This window comes from Ischnura elegans, chromosome X (assembly GCF_921293095.1).
Source record: "Ischnura elegans chromosome X, ioIscEleg1.1, whole genome shotgun sequence".
In the NCBI taxonomy this organism is placed as follows: domain Eukaryota; kingdom Metazoa; phylum Arthropoda; class Insecta; order Odonata; family Coenagrionidae; genus Ischnura; species Ischnura elegans.
In genome coordinates this window covers 76,436,989-76,454,573 of record NC_060259.1, presented here as the reverse complement: position 1 = coordinate 76,454,573, position 17,585 = coordinate 76,436,989, and the positions used below count along the sequence as shown (strand labels likewise).

General features: G+C 37.4%; 1 protein-coding gene across 2 annotated transcripts in view; it reads left to right on the top strand.

Moving 5' to 3' along the window:
• LOC124171600 (DNA repair protein REV1) overlaps positions 1-17,585 on the top strand; it is a 29,562-nt gene that overhangs the window by 1,347 nt on the left and 10,630 nt on the right. The window contains exons 2-10 of one of the 2 annotated variants that reach the window (XM_046550779.1): positions 2,471-2,588; positions 5,826-6,363; positions 7,431-7,583; positions 7,846-8,025; positions 11,547-11,667; positions 13,696-13,849; positions 15,057-15,241; positions 15,325-15,459; positions 15,953-16,071. In XM_046550779.1, coding sequence (XP_046406735.1) covers positions 2,471-2,588; positions 5,826-6,363; positions 7,431-7,583; positions 7,846-8,025; positions 11,547-11,667; positions 13,696-13,849; positions 15,057-15,241; positions 15,325-15,459; positions 15,953-16,071 — 1,703 coding nt within the window. Of the gene's footprint in view, positions 1-2,470; positions 2,589-5,825; positions 6,364-7,430; positions 7,584-7,842; positions 8,026-11,546; positions 11,668-13,695; positions 13,850-15,056; positions 15,242-15,324; positions 15,460-15,952; positions 16,072-17,585 lie in introns of both variants that reach the window. The other variant, XM_046550778.1, reaches the window with a different exon arrangement.

Sequence of the window (17,585 nt, the reverse complement as noted above, 5' to 3'; positions counted from 1 at the left end):
TGTTGGTTTCTGCCTCGCTTATATACTGTAGGCTGGATGGGAGCTGCACTGTGATTGACTGTCTGACTGGGTGCTTCTCTCTGATTGGCTCTCTCTTTGATGACTCTTTTCCAGGCGCTGTGAAGGAAGTATCCATCTTCTCTATTGAAATTCAAAGGTGTTTTTTGAATTTCTATCGCTTCCCTGATTTGTCTAGGGAATAATCGGCACTCCTTAACTAAAAGTTTCTTCTCCTCAAATTTTATGTCGTGGCCAGGTTCCGAACATGCATGGTCACCTATGGTCAGACACCTTTCAGCGATAAATTGACAGCATTAGCTCTTATGCTTATTAGTGGACAATGTGATGTGCTCTTGCACTGCTTCTCAGCTTCTCCTTGATCTTTTGCATTGGCATTGTATGGTTCTCTGTTGTATACACTCTTAAGAGCATTTCCTACTGTCAATGAGCGGTTCTCCATGAATGAGTTAATGAATAGGAACTCCTGTGATGCTTAAGCTCATTAAAAATGGGTGGCAAGGTTAACATTTTTTTTTATTTTCACCTTATGTCTACATCTACATACTACCCCGCAAGCCGCCACTGTAGGCATTTGGTGAGGTGTGTGTATATGAATTTCCACATAGCATTTATTTAAGTGAGGGGATGGCCATATGAGGTTGAGTTTTTTTGTTTTAATTTATCTTTCCCTTCTGTGTACTGAATTCTTATATTGAATTATTTCAAGTGTGAGTGAATGACCTCATTGTATTCATTAGTACACTGCAGCCCTCCATCTCTCCCTTTCCCATGTCTGTTCTTTTACTTCCCCGAAGCTCCTCCTCCCTATATCCTTCTTGATCTGTTCTAGAAATGTGTACCTTAAACTTTTCGCTACTAATGATGAAAATATGCGGCAGGACGTTTTTTGACTCAGAAGACGAAAAATGCAAATTTTTGTTGAAGATTTTGCTACACAGGAGAACGAATGTCGAAAATGTACATTTCCTTACTCCCCCCTTTTTATGACAGTTGCGGGTTCGTAAAGTCTTAGTTTTGGGACCCAACAAAGCAGGACTTAGGACATACCCTCGAAATCCGGGATCAGGTTCCCGAACCCCTTGTTTATGTTACCCATCTTTGTGGTAAGGGACCGCTGTCATTCAGTTGTTCATTCAGTCAGTTTTCGAAATAAATATTTGTTCCTTTCTAGATAAACTAAGAATTGAATTCCTTGTCTTTTGAGTAGCCTTTACATTTTTAAAAAGAAATTCTAGGATAAATATTAACCTTTATCTCGATTTCAGTGTAAAGATCAACATGGAAATTGTTGCTGCATTAAATACATTAATAATGACAGTAGAGCTTCGTTCAAAATGTGACAATTCTCAGAATTAAACAAGGAATCCAATTCAAAGTCTTCAATTTACGTGCAAGCAACAATTATCCATACAGTTAATTCATATAAAGAAAGCAAGATTGACCGCAAAAACCAATGCAGCTGGTAGGGTCATAAATCCCGGAAAGGAGGGAGCTCAACTACCCTTGGAGTCCGAGATAATGTGGAGTCCCAACTCGGAAGAGTTGAAAAAGGTTGTTGCTGAGAAAGTGTTTTTATCCGCGAGACCCTTCTTTACGAAAGTCCTGCAAAAATGCTCCGTACAGAGGGGACGGAAGAGTCTCTTGGGGCTCATTCCAGCAGTCGTGCTAAGGAGAGAGCTCCACCATCTTGAAAGGGTTAATCTTCTATCCTTTGTTGTTCCTGTGGGGGCTTTGCCATCATTTTCTTCTTCCATTGTGTTTCACACATTACTGCTGAGTGTCATTATATGGTATCTCCTCGTTTCTCACCATATGCATCCATTTATCTTCAGCATCCTCTACCAGTGCCAGGTCACAAAGGCCTTTATTCTTTTCTGAACACTTGTCAATTGGTCACAGCTTCTGAAGCATAGAGTGCCACTGCCCTTTTCTGACTTTATATCCGTTAAATTCCCCAAGCTATGTCAATCCGCTAATGTAAATCTATAATTCGTTTAGTTTTCAAATTGTTACACTCGCTAGATTTTTATTTCTGTAAATTCTTTAGGACCTTAGGGGTACACGCCAGTTAACGTTTATTATTATTATTATCCATACATTTTATACCTTTATTTTCTCTCTTGTGTTTATGTTTTCAAGTGGCTCCTTAGTATTGCCTCCGTGAGTTTGATGATAAGGTATAAGTTAACCATTTGGAAAGGTCAAGATAAACAATAGTGTGTGAGGATAGGTGCATTTGGGATCTTGTTTTGCGGGAGAAGTCCATATATTTCCAGCTCAACTGAAAAAGTCTGCCCGCTTCGTACAATCTAGCTATTAAAAATTATAAATAATATATTCCATTTTAATATGAATTTTGCTTCATTCCTATTGTGTGGAGAGAATACAATTTTGGCCAATCAGCATCTTAATTATTGATTTTGAATTATGATGGCAATTTGATTTGCAGGTCAGCTATTGGACACTTAAAAAGGCAAAGCTTGCTGAGCAGTTTGCTGAAATCAATGAACCTGGAAGGCCCTCTCAGCTATTTCAAGGTGTTCACATCTATGTCAATGGGTATACAGGTGAGTGTGCTGCCCAACTCTCAGAATTCATTAAACTTGGGTAAAGGGTTCCTTGCGATTATTATCTTGGTTTGGCATTTGTAATTTTTTGCTTGTTTATGTAATTTTTCAATTATGCTAGTTATCTACCGAATGATTAGATTTATATTGCCAAAAGTCTAGGCTTACAATTCCCAGCATGAATGCACATTGAACCACCTTGGTTTGAATTATAATTTGTGCCTTATGTGCACCCTGAACTGCTTTGATGTGCTGAAAAATTGCAATTTTGTGTATAGTTGACCCTCGTTATTATGAAGTTCACGGGACCAAAAAACTGGAGGTTTGTAATAACGAAGTTGGTATGAACGTTTCTTATAGGAATTGTCGAAAAAATAATAGTTTGTCAAAATTTCTTGTCTTTTCCATCTCCCGAACTTATAGTCGCACCGAAAAATATCTTCAGAGTCAAGTGTATTATATAATCGATTTGATTGTATGAAAATATGTATAAGCAAGCACATTTATTTCATTTTCTCAATAGAAGAATTCAGGATGATGCAATCGAAGGTAGATATCTTCCTGAATACAGTAAGTCCTCTATATACAAACTAGATGCGTTCCGAGACCTTGTTCGTAAGTTGATAAATCAATGCAAGGCATCGAGGAGTGCTGTTACCCTGAAAAATGCAACACTGCATCACAATAGGGTGGTTTCCTATTATTTTTTATTACCTAAATCAAAAGATTATTACTCCTGGAGTACGTATTTCAGCCTTTTAGATTTTTAAATGACAATATATATTTTTCGCAATTAAATGAAAAGTGAACATTTTCAAGTGCACAAAACAAAACAAATACAAGTGTATGAATGCTGGGAAAACCCTGTGTGACGTCATTCTGGTTCCCGCTATCGCCGTGTGAGGTGACCTTGGGGCGAGGCTTTGAGCGCTGATATGATGCAGGCTGCTAGCAGGTAGCAGAGTACCCTGCTAGCAGGTAGTGCTTGGCTTAAATAACGATTATTAATACCTTATCAAACGAAGAAAACTTTCCGACTTTAGGCAGTTTTAATAGGTGATTATTAAAGCATGTTTCCCTGAGTTCTGTGCCTCATGCATGCATTGGTAATCTCAGATAATGTAAAACTCCGGACTACTCGTATAGAATCTAGGTCCCTTTAACGTCACGTGGAGTGGCATCGCATGGGCACCAATCTGGCTTTTTCAAATGCGGTTAAAATTGACCATTGCCATTTGTCTGAATTGGGATTTCTGAAACCAAATAATTTGTATATTATGAATACACTAATGGTGGGTAACAAATCGCAATCAATGCCTTTCATTTTCTTTGATGAAGCAAACTGTCACTGTCACTGTCCGCAGGAAGTAAGAACAGGCAAAGTGCTGAACAGTTCCTGACTTCACACCAGATTCAATTATGCTTTGTTTAGATTCTGCCTCAAGTGCCAGTTCCTCTACACCACACCATGTCGTATCGGCCAACTAGAAATCGAGTCATCGACATCTGCCCACTCATAAATTGAGTGTGTGTTGAAAGAGGACTGACTGTACGTCCCATTTACAAGCAGTAATGAGTAGGTCACCATGATTCCACAAGAATGAAGCTAATAGGGTGGTTTCCTATTATTTTTTATTGCCTGAATCGAAAGATTATTACTCCTGCAGTACACATTTCACGCTTTTAGAATTTTTAATGACGATATCTATTCTTCGTGATTAAATGAAAAGTGAAAATTTTCAAGCACGCGAAAACGCAATAGCTAAGTATGAATGCTGGGAAAACCCCATGTGACGTCATTTTGGTTCCCGCTGTCGCCATGTGATGTGACCTTGGGGCGAGGCTTTGAGCGCTGATACGATGCAGGTTGCTAGCAGGTAGCAGAGTACCCTGCTAGCCGGTAGCGCTTGGCTTAAATAACGATTATTAATACCTTATCAAAGGAAGTAAACTTTCTGACCTTAGGCAGTTTTAATAGGTGATTATTAAGAGATGTTTCCCTGAGCTCCGTGCCTCATGCATGCATTGGTAATCTCAGATGATGTAAAACTCCTAACTACTCGTATAGAAACTAGGTCCCTGTGATGTCACGTGGAGTGGCATCGCATGGGCGCCAATCTCGCCTTTTTCAAATGCGGTTAAAATTGACATTTAACATTCGTCTGAATTGGGATTTCTAAAACCAAATGATTTGTATATTATGAATACACTAATGGTGGGTAACGAATCACAATCAATGCCTTTTGTTTTCTTTGATGAAGGAAACTACCCTATTATTTGATGTTACGTGTATACTGAAGTATCTCCTACTGAAGAAAGAACCATAATTGATTCTCTTGGGTGCAGTACATGAGGAGAACTTAGCGTAGCACAATGATTATGACATAGCCTTGTGTATATCCACCTAAATGCTGTTGTTCATTTTGTAACCGCTGGGACTGGGACTGATTGTGAGATTTGTAATTTCATAATAACGGAAATTTTGTACATAATAATGTTCCTTTTACAGTAGATTGGAATTGCCTTTTCGTCGGGACCAACAATTTGCTTAGTAATAATAAAAACTTTGCAATAACGTTGTTCGTGTGAATGAGTCTACTGTATTGTCCCAGAAACTCTTTTTGGTACATTATATACATTCATCCAACTTTGTCAGCAACTTTTTAACATAAAAATTCAATATATATTCTGTCATAATTTACTCAAGGGGTATATTATAGCTGAGTATTTGACACTTAAAAGAATTTGACATCAAAATTAATGCTTGAAATTATGTCATTTTAACCATAAAATCAGAAAGAAGTATTGATGCAAAGCAGGGGAGACACTGTTAGCAGCGATGCTCAGCCCACTGCTACCTAGGGTTACAGAAGGAATCTTTGCCAGCCCCCTTGCACTAAAATGGACAAGTTTCCCAAGCTCATCTGAGTCTATCATTATTAATATTGTAATCAGGAAAATTATTGGAACTTATCCTTTGATAAACATGATTTCCTGTAAGTGAATAAGAATTACCTTGGGTTTCATCAATCAGATAAAGAAACTTTGTTTTCATAACATAGTGTTACCCTTTTTAGGGTAAGTGGAAATGGTAGCCCCTTCTTCATTGCGGGAATATGACAAAATTTGATTTAATTTTATGGCCGTGTTTGTGCTAGAACAGAGGGTATATCTTTACATATATGTTTGCTGCGTGAGAATGAGCTGAAATTTAATACTAAAATTGTTCTCTTGTAGTTCCACCCGCTGAAGAACTGAAACATATTATCGTACGACATGGTGGTGTATATTCTGTTTTCCTGGATAGCAGTGTCACGCATATGATTACCAACAACTTGCCGGACAGCAAAATGAAATTATTGAAGAGAGTGAAAGTTGTGAAGCCGGAATGGATTACTGACTCCATCAGTGAAGGGAGACAACTGCCTTGTGCTGACTATTTCACCATAAATCCTTTGAAAGAGCAGAAAATGATTATGCAGAGAAGTTGTGGTGAGGGGAGCGCTCGTGTTTCTGTTGGAGAGCCGTCGAGTGGTGGGCATGAGCAACACCATGATGACGGGGAATCATCTTCGGTTGCCCCAGTGCTCGGAGCAGATGTGGACTCCTTTTATAATAAGTCTCGTCTGCATTTCCTGAGCACAATGAAGATGGAGCTGAAGAATTATGTCTCTGCTCTGAAAAAAGAGAATAGACAAATATTTCCTGGGTTAGAAAAACTTAAAAATTGGCTCCGAGAAAAGTATGGTGGAGATGCATCATTGGGCTTCCAAAGGTTGGTCCATTGGTAAAATTATGAAACTATAGGTTTTTCTGTTTAAAAGAATGATAAGTCGGTTCAGCTTTTTTGTCATTTCTGGCTCAATATCAGTTCTTGGTCCTACTTCTTGGTTCTGGTTCTCAATCAAGTGTTTCATTGTTACGGAATAATTTTAAAATAGTAATTTTTTTTGTATTATTGAAAATGCATAAAATAACACATCCAAATATCTTGCAAACAATCTCATCAACAGCATCTCTGTTAAAAATGAGTAATGTAAAATGTACTCGAGAAAAGTTCTCCAATTGGGTTTTCAGCTAATTATTTTGGTACTGGTTCTGAATGAAAGCTAGAGAACTGGTGGAACTGATGACTAATATACTTAAATGATCCATTCCTAAATTTTAAAGTATTTTGACAAATTTTGTGTTGAAAAAGCATGTGTAAAATTTTGATTAAGGTCTATGATTTTCTTGCTGAAGGCAAGCATTGCCCAAGAAAACTCAATTATTCGGTGTTGGCCAATCTGGGCCTCTGATTAAGGCTAGTAAAGTAAGATTTTTGCCATCTACATATACTGCACGACATAGTCCTTATTGCTATGATCCACCCCTTAATTGTGGGCAAAGTATGATGTTCCCTCTTCTCATTGGGTGGTCCGTTTCCAGGTTCCTTTTGTTTCTTGACATTTGAACTGTATTCATTATTTCATGCTCTCTCTCAGTGTTAACCCTTAAATTTACCCATATTCGTTCTAACATGTCAGGAGCCAAAGCGGGCCTGTGTCAAAGTAGCCATGCCATTGTGGCAGTGCCAAAGTCCCACACAATGTTAAGGCCTATTATCAGCGTTGAGCAATTATTTGTTTCCTCTGAATCTCATGAACTTGTGAAAGAGTAAAACCAGTTGAATTTTTGAGAGACCAATCTATGATTCTTTCAATGCCCTACTATGTACTTCAACATGCAGGGTTCAGTAAATAGTTTTGACTTCACTCTCCCAATCTATGATTCTTTGAATGCCCCAATACTTCGTCATGTAGGGTACAGTTCCTAATTAGTTTTGACATCTCTCTCTCATAGGTCTCCCGATGATAGACTTGCTGATCCACCTGTAAATGTTGTCATGCATCTAGACATGGATTGCTATTTTGCATCTGTTTCTCGTTGTGGAAGGCCTGACCTGGAAGGTGTGCCTATTGTTGTCACAAGTTCAAAATCTGTAGCACCACAGAGGTAAGTTTTATATTCAGAGCTATAAAATATATTCACCAATGTAAACATTGTTCACATTAAGTTAGATAAATAGAAAGATTTATAGTTAAGATTTGTGCATTAAAGATCTCAAAATGTATGTCAGCTTTAGAATTTGAATGAATTGTTTAAAAATATATTTCATGCTGTTGTTTTAACCTTGGTAGTGAATTTTTTAATAATATTTTTTCCTGAATATGTACATAATTTGTTATTCCTCTAATCAAGTATTTTTACAAAGCAGTAAAAATATGGACTCAATGGCTGACATCGCATGCTGCAGTTACGAAGCGAGGAGTGCTGGAGTGAGGAATGGCATGAGGTTTGGCCGGGCATTGCAGATATGCCCAAACCTTGTTGCAGTGCCGTATGAATTTTCCAAATATCGCACCATTTCCAAAAATTTGTATGAAATAGCTTCCAGGTTAGTATGCTCAGCTCAGGTTTCTTCTTGATTTTGCCATGACCATAAATTTTATTTTACCATGGTGAAGTTAACTCAAATTTGATCTTATTTGAGTATTTTTAGTATGATTCAAATTAGTCTTCTGCTGTTTACTCGCTAATTTTATTAATTTCACCATCAAATTTTCATCTATTGTCATTTTTTGTGAATTTCACTCTGTTATTTATTTAATACACTGGAGATAACCTCTTGTTCTGAAAATGTTACAATTTTACATGCCAATCTTGTTTTATAAATTTTAGTGATTCGTAGAGCCTTATTCTGAATCGGGCATTGAAATTCATAGTGCGTGCGATTATTTGGCTCAGAATTGCACGGTCCTGTATTCAAAATCGAGGTGGGCTATGCATTGCACAGTTCAGAGTCGCTGTAATTAATTTCGACCCCTCCGGTATGAAAACCTTCAGGTACAGTAGGAAGAAATTCCGGCAGCCAGTAAGAGGCATTGTTTACATCTGTTAGGCACATCCTTGCAATGGAGAGATGATTATGTTGCATCGAAGCGTATGTAGTATTAGGGAGGAAAATAATAATAATGTGTTTCATTCATGAAAAATTTGCTTATTCAACCTGTTTAATGTTTTGAAAAGAATGTCAGTTTGCGTAAACGACACTTCTGTTACCATTTACCAATGAAATATCCAGTGACAATTGCAATACGGGTACAGTCTATCGTATCGTATATCACCCTTCGTCTTTAAACCATTATTTATCTCGTTCCACAAGCTCTTTAACTTTGCGATGTGCGTTGATACATCCTCTCCTGATGTCCAAACAAAAGAAAGAAATCAGTGCAAATTTGAAATAATTGGTCCTTCCTTGATGCATCGAAGAGTTTTTTCAATGCCACCCAAGTCTCATACACAGTTTCCTTGTCCATAATTTTTTGTTAGACATAATCTGTCACTGAGCTTGCAATCATTGATTTTGCATAGCTGTACGGTACAAATCAGACTTTATCTTGTGTTCCTTGATTTGTTTATCCATCGCATCTTCAGCCAATGCACCTGGTTTCTCTAATCTTTTGTCATTGACGTCGAGAGCACCTTCGTGATAATCCAGCAAATCACGAACTTTCCTCTTCCACAGTGGCCAGTCTCCCTCACCCGCCAGCGGCTTGATATGTTTTGCTAAATCCATATTTTTCACTTTTGACGAAGTGCCTGCGAGCCCTTAACCTAATGTATCTCAATTATTCTTTTTAATTATACACGATGTTGTTGTCTCTTTTTACTTATTTATTCATCTGCTCTGGTAACTTGTCAACAACTTTTTACCCTTGACAACCCTTTGCTTATTAATAAACTTCAACATATCGCACCCATCACACCCCGGAAAGCTTGCTGCTGGCCGGAACCTGCTGGCATCATGATAAATGGATTAAAGGGAGAGCAAAACAGGATTAGCAAGGGCTGAAATGGGTTATGGAAGGAACTCACCTTTTCTCAATGGCCGATTTTTCCAGGTCACTTGCATTTTAATTCTATCACTCAAACAGCAAGTAATTACTGCCGTTACGGTCGTACACGCCCATTAACTGGTGGTTGCCTCAAATGTAATAGGAAGTCATTCCCAACTCCTTGCTGGTAACTTCCCTGGGCCGGGAGATGTAGGGTTATTATTTATTAATCAATGATTATTCAGCATTAACTATCATTTATTTTCTCTCCTGCAATCTTGTGTGTGTACCAAACGATTTTCATCGCCGCAAGTCTGGTTTGATCTGGTAAACCAAAGATGTTGCCACTTCCTTGGAAGCGCAGAATTAGGAAATAAATTCCTCTTCCCTCTATCCTAAGGGATTTGTGACTTCCCTCAAACTCCTCATCTCAACCCGTAAACTTCTCCGACCTTCTGCTTCGTAAGCGATTAAAACTCGCCTAAAATTGAAGTACACAGGACTCCCCATTTCACTCGAAGAGCAAGGAAAACAATGGACTGTCTGCGTTCAGCTCACGGATTTAATAGGCTCTTCCCAAATAGCCCGGCATTCAGGATCGGGCTATTCCGTAGCAAATGGGTCGTGGTAACCATGACGATATTGAGTAGGGATCAAAATTATAGCTAAACGCGCAGTCACCATTCTGTTCAGAATAAGGCTCATGATAGTACATATATGAAACAATATGATCGAAATGTCCTAAAATTAATTAATCATAATTCTCTACCGAGTACAATACTCAGTTGGACTCAAATAAATTTGGAATTTTTATGTAACTTATGCTAACCTCAAAGCAGAAGGAACTTTGGATAACTTTAATAAAGAAGTAGAAAGGAATGTATGAATAATTAGGAAAAAAGAAAAGGGTCAAATGGTAATGTAAATGTATGCAGGTTTAGTTCCTGCAAATGAATGCTTGGGTTCTGCATGAGAAGAAAATTTAGAAAAAAAAGCCCAAATTCAGTGGTGGGTTAAAAGGAATAATTCCTGTCCTTCTTATATCCTCAATGTGTAACATCAATTTAAAAATTAATCACTTATAATTTTGTTATTTTCTTTTCATGTAGTACAATATGACAAAAGTGAGCCTGGTCACAACATTTCAAAAGAATGAAATGAAAAATAAGTGTTTGTGTTAGATTTTGCACATGATTTATCGCTCATAGTGACCCTTCCGGTCCTTGTGTTAGCATAATTTTTTCACCAGCCGACCCAATGTTTATATCCATAGCACTTAGATCCAACGGAAACTGGTCTTCCATGCTATTTCCAAAATCATACATAACTGCAAACTGCCACTGCAGAGCCCTGACATTTTTTGTCAAATTCATTTTGTGCATGGATCTGCCTTCAAAATATCAACCTCTCTCGTTGAAAAATCTTATGGATTTAAACATGATCTTCCTCCACTGATGTGAACATAGTTCCTCCTGCTGAAAGTCGGTCTGATGAGAGATGATGAAGATGGGCAGTTACCACTTTAGTGACGCCAATTTTACCAGTAAGAAAATTTTTACTATCAACTTCAGCAATTGGTAGATGTACTGCAATGGACAAGTGACTTTGTAAGCAATGCAGGATCAGAGTTATTGTTACCAAGGGTGAAATTCACCACGAAAAAATCATTCGGCATAGCCAAGAGTTGAATCTCCTGATTGCCCATTAGGTTTGCCCATCTTCTCCCAAGGCGAATTACCGTCTGTATTTAATAATCAGTTCTTTGAAGCGATACGAACTGTTTGATAAAAGGAGTCTGAAATTCATCTTGGGAGATGGCTTGGTGTGTAGCTGAAGGTGTACTTAACTGGCCAACTTGATTTAACTGTGACTTCTTCAACAAGAGTCCATTCTTTATACATCCATTCTTTATACATATATTCTCAGTTTGGCTTGAAATGACTTAGACATGCATCCCATGGCTTTGCTATGTACATGAGGTTGGCAAGAGGGAATAAGAATATGTACCTGTGTTTTGGATTGTACGTCCACCACGAATCTTGTTCTTTCAATCTTTAACTATTCACCCTTTGTATTCTAGCTATACAGATGCGTTGGAAGCTGTCAGCTGTGATGAAATGTTCATAGACTGTACCATGATCCTGGCTGAAGTTAACTGTTCCCCATTGGATTTTGCTGAGCATATTAGGAAAGAAATAAAGGTAAAATTTTAATTTCTTTTTGCTTTATTTACTTGATGAAATATTATTTGAATTAGCATAATCTTGATAAAGCAAAATTTAAGGTATCAAGGAATTTGCTAATTCATTATTACAAAATTTTATTGAAAAGTTACATTTTTACTCTAGTATTTAATGGTATTGTAGCTTGGATTTTAACTTAGAATTTGATTTGAAGCTGCAATGAAGTTAATAGGGTGGTTTTCTATTATTTTTTTATTGCCTAAATCGAAAGATTATTACTCCTGGAGTACGTATTTCATGCTTTTAGATTTTTAAATGACGATATCTATTTTTTGCGATTAAATGAAAAATGAAAATTTTCAAGCGCGCAAAACGCGACTGGTAAGTATGAATGCCGGGAAAAAGTCCGTGTGACGTCGTTCTGGTTCCCCCTGCCGCAACTGAGGGAACCTTAGGGTGAGGCTCTGAGCTCTGATACAACGCAGGATGCTAGCAGGTAGCTGAGTGAGTACCTTGCTGAATGGTAGCGCTTGGCTTAAAAAAGGTTTATTAATACCTTATCAAACGAAGAAAACTTTCCGACCTTAGCCAGTTTTAATAGGTGATTATTAAGACATGTTTCCCTGAGTTCTGTGCCTCATGCATGCATTGGTAATCTCAGACGATGTAAAACTCCTATATGTATACTCGTATAGAAACTAGGTCCCTGTGACGTCACATGGAGTGGCATCGCATGGGCGCCAATCTGGCCTTTTTCAAATGAGGATAAAATTGACCCTTGCCATTCTTCTAAATCGGTTTTTCTAAAACCAAATAATTTGTATACTATGAATACACTAATGGTGGGTAACGAATCACAATCAATGCCTTTCGTTTTCTTTGATGATGGAAACCAACCTATTGCATGCATTAAAATTTCTTTCTCACTTTTTATAAACTTGAAGTACATATAATAGAAATAGTTATTAGTAGCGTATGATAAACACATTTTATTTTATTAATAGAGTTATCTGCATCACATACATACATACTTTCAAACCATGTTCCCCATGTCCAGTGCAAGCAATTTTGTTTTCGGCTGTGCTCAAACTTACGGTCTCTTTGGGTTGGGATGCTCTATATGATTACAGAGACCCAGTTTGTTTTACTCTTTATATTGTGAAATACATCTTCGCAAAGCATTCAACCCGACTCTTAATGCCCCAATATCTTCCTCCTCCTCTGAGAAAAAGTGTCAAAGGGAAAATTGTGCTCTCAGTAAGGTGATTTTCCCTCTGGGAAGAAGCCTTGTGGTATCATTCACTTAAAGATGGATGGTACATGGATCACCTGCTCAAATACAGCACCATCTTTTGCCGGCAATCCAGTATCTATAATCGTGGTTACCTCAAAATATCTTCCCAGGCATCCAGTGAACAAAATGTGAAGGCCTTTGATGAAGCGAGCCAATTCTTAATAATGTTTGCAATTTCGAATGTGAGATGACAAGTGGAATAATTTTCATGGTGGGGTTTATGACATCTAGGTTCCTTTTTGCTTTTTCCTTGATCAGGTTGAATTGGTTGATATTATGGTGGGTGACTCAGCACAGGGGTGCAGCCAGGAATTAAGGCTAGGGGGGGTTTAGGTGCCACTAATACGGGGGTGTGTGGAGGTATGGAATACACACCAGGATATGCGGACGGTGCGAGATTAATAAATTGTGGAATTTTAAGATACATAAATGGTTCAAAATGGTGAGTTTTACGGCTTTCTGAGGGATATTTGATTAATCCTTACACTATTCTATTAGTAATATCAATCCAATTAAGTAAAATGGATTAAATTTAAATATTTCTCTGAGCTCTGGGGGGGGGTTTTAACCCCCAAAACCCCCCCTCGCTGCGCCAGTCACTCAGCAAATATCAGCAAATCACAACTTGGTCTTACTATAAAACTTGCTAACAATGGAGCTAAAATAATAACCTATTTAGAAGTCTATAATAGGTTAAGTTTCAAAACGTACTTTCATGTTTTTCATCCAGAATTTCATTTTTTATCTTTAAGGATATCACAGAGTGTTCTGCCTCAGCAGGTCTTGGTGGCAACCATGTCCTCGCTAGGTTGGCTACAAGAAAAGCCAAACCTAATGGCATGTTTTACGTAGAACCTGCCATGGTGGAGGAATTCATGAAAACTGTTCCCCTACGTGATCTTCCAGGTAATGCAGTTTCTTTCTCATATTTTTTCGGTGTGTAGGTGCACATTGTTTGTAGATTAAAAAATTTCAAAAATTGGCTTTCCATTGGTCAACTGTCCGACAGTGTGTATATGCTGCTTCATAACCAAGGAATTATGACTCTTGTTGATGCATACATTGATGATAACTTGTAAATGTGATTGGCATCAATAGAAATTCCCCTCCATCGATTTAATAAATCTTATTAGCCGTGGGGATAGACCACATTAGCACAGCCTTGGTGTCATCATGAATCATTTCAGCAATGAATCATTGTTGTACAATGAATTTCTATTATTAATTATGCATTATTTGTTTACCCCTTTCTTTAAAAAATGTTGAAATTGAATGTCATGAATGAGATATGTGTATAATTATGTGCTCATGATGATGATTTTTGGGGATATATCATCCCAAGAAAGTAACTCAAGCTAATGTTTACATGGGTGATATTTACGTTAGTAGTGAACGTTTTATACAATGGAAGAACATATCTATGCAACGGGAAGTTCTCTAGAATTTTCAAACCTGATTGTTTTATTTTTCAATAGAGAAATCACAATTATTTGCAGCTGCCAGCCTTATTAAACTTGAAATAAAAAAGCTAATGTATAGCCATTGATGTCATACAGTTACATTTGTAATCGATTTTTCAGTGCTATCTCGATCGTATATTTCTCTTTTTGGTACTCATAGTCCTTGTCTATGGTGCATTTGAATGAATTGTATTTTTTTACTCATGCACTCAAATGCCTTCCTTTTTGTTAGTTTTTGTCCTTCAATATGATCAATCTGGCATGGAAACACTCTAATACATTCAGATTTTCAAAATTTCGGTGTAATTACGTTATTGAATGCAACCAAGTACATGGTTTGAATTTAACAGTTATGTTATTGATTAATAGCTTATTGTAATCTTCCAGTATTAAATACTGAATACATACTTGATTGGCAAAATGCAGTTCGCTAGAATGAAATAAATAAATTCTGCCAGGGATGAGAAAAAGGATTATTTGAAAGTCAAAGGTTACTTTTCAAAGATTAACATGGGTATGACGTGGTTCATTTAGTGCACTGAGTTTTTCTCTACTTTTGTTTCGTATCTCATTTCTCTTTCTTCTTTTTAGCCAACTATTTGTGTGGGTTTTTAGAACTTACCTGGTTTTGACTAAGAGTTTTTCAATTGTAGGCATTGGTCCCATGCTGAGTAGTAAATTGGAAGAATTAAACCTTCATAATTGTGCTGAGTTACAAACGTGGCAGCTGTCCAAATTGGAGAATGAGTTTGGAGCATCGACTGGAAAAAGGCTTTACAATAATTGTAGAGGTCTTGATGTGACTCGGAAGGAAGGAAATTCTGACGAAAGAAAATCTGTAAGTTTTCTACGTACCAAAGTGGAAGTGAAAAATTTTATGTATTGTAATTATTAACTGACTATGCTTGCTTTTAATTCCAGGTTTCTTCAGAAATTAACTATGGTATCAGATTTACAAAATTTATTGAAGCTGAAGAGACCATCAATAAGATATCAAGAATAGTCTCCTCAAAGCTAGGTGAACTGAAAGGAAAGTGCATTTCATTGAAGCTGAAGGTAAATTTTTTAATTGATTTTCATCCCTTATGGCCAGTTCATAGACATAATAAGTGATAGATTAACTGTAGGAAGCTCATAGTTTGAAATTACACTTCCTTAATGTCAATTTTCAAGTAAATGGGCATTCTTGGAAAAAAATCGCCAAGGTATGTAAGATTGGAAAAAAATAGAGTAACATTGGGTTGATTTTGAAAATTTCTTTGATTCTGGAAACTGATAAGAAATTGCTGAACATGCTGTGTTAAAACTGAGTCAAGTTGTTCCTTTGCTGTCTTGATGCCATTCCTGGGGGCTTTTTTCTCTCTGGCTATTACTGTGGGCATTACACAACATCTTGACTCTGATGTTTATCCAATTGCCTATTAATTATACGGTCGCAAATATATTTTATTTTGTGAAACAGCTAAGTCTTTTCTTAACCTTTGTGCATCATGAAGGAGTTTCACCATGTTACGCCAACCACCATCGCACTCCTCTTTGTTATTTCCAGGTGAGATCTCCGGATGCTCCTGTTATGTCTGCAAAATTTCTTGGGCATGGGATTTGTGACAACATCTGTCGAACAACCTCGTTAGATCACCCAACGTCTGATCCTGAAGTCATTGCTAAGTGAGTTTTGAATGTTCTATGAAACTTGTATGTTTTATAGTTTCAAACAAGAACTAATTATAACTTTATAAAGTAAGATTATGCAGCCTTATGCAATTGGTCTCAACTTGGAGCCTGGGGATAGTAATTAAAATGGTTAAATCTAGCAAATGAGAGCAGTCAAAATGAGTATGAAATAGTAGACTCTGTTTTAAAGAAATAAATAATAAATTTCATTTTTGAATTCAATCTTCAATTAGTGTCAACAATGGAAATACTGAATTCGGAACATCATGAAAAGTAAGAATGAAATCTGATATGTGCTCTCAGGTGTTCAGACATTCAATGCGGGCCCGATTTTCATGAATGTTGCCAGAATTGGCAGATAAAATAAGAAAGAAAAATAGAGAGAGGTGTTTGCGCCATAACTTCCATTCAAATACTGCTATTTACAAACAGAGCGCACAGGTCGAAAGAGGGAAGCTTGCTGAAGGCCATGCGCACGATCTGAAGACTCGGAAGTGGATATTTGTTATGTACGGAGGCGGAGAAAAGGCTCCTGGCCCGACCGGCAGAACATGTTAATAGCGTGGTTTCCTTATATTATTTTAATGCCTAAATCGAAAGATTATTACTCCTGGAATACGCATTTCACGCTTTTAGATTTTTGAATGATGATATCTATTTTTCACGATTAAATGAAAAGTGAAAATTTTCAAGCGCGGGAAAACGCGACAGCTAAGTATGAATGCTGGGAAAACCCTGTGTGACATCATTCTGGTTCCCCCCTTCCGCCGTGTGAGGTGACCTTGGGGCGAGGATATTGTGCTCCGCTGTGATGCTGACTGCTAGCAGGTAGCAGAGTACCCTGCTAGCAGGTAGTGCTTGGCTTAAATAAGGATTATTAATGCCTTATCAAACGAAGGAAACTTTCCAACTTTAGGCAGTTTTAATAGGTGATTATTAGGAGACGTTTCCCTGAGCTCTGTGCCTCATGCATGCATTGGTAATCTCAGACGATGTAAAACTCTTATCTAATCGCATAGAAACTAGGTCCCTGCAACGTCACATGGAGTGGCATCGCATGGCCGCCAATCTGGCCTTTTTCAAATGAGGATAAAATTAACCATTGCCATTCATCTAGACCGGTATTTCTAAAACCAAATATGTAATTTGCATATTATGAATACACTAATGGTGGGTAACGAATCGCAATCAATGCATTTCATCTTCTTTGATGAAGGAAACTACCCTAGTTATCACCGATAGGCGTTATAAATGGATGAAAGCTTCTCAGGTTTCCAACCGGGTCAGGGTCTGCATGGTGTAAGCCATTTTCTTTGATGAAGGAAACTACCCTATTAGTGTGCTCGGTATCTCGGCTTGGACGGGACCACGTCAATTGACGTGCTCCGTGCTGAATGTGTTAACTGATATTTAAGCAAATAGATCATTTTAAGTGTTATAGCAATCACTTATAAAATACGTATGAATGTTTTTCATGCTTGAAAATTTTAAAACATTTGAAATTATTC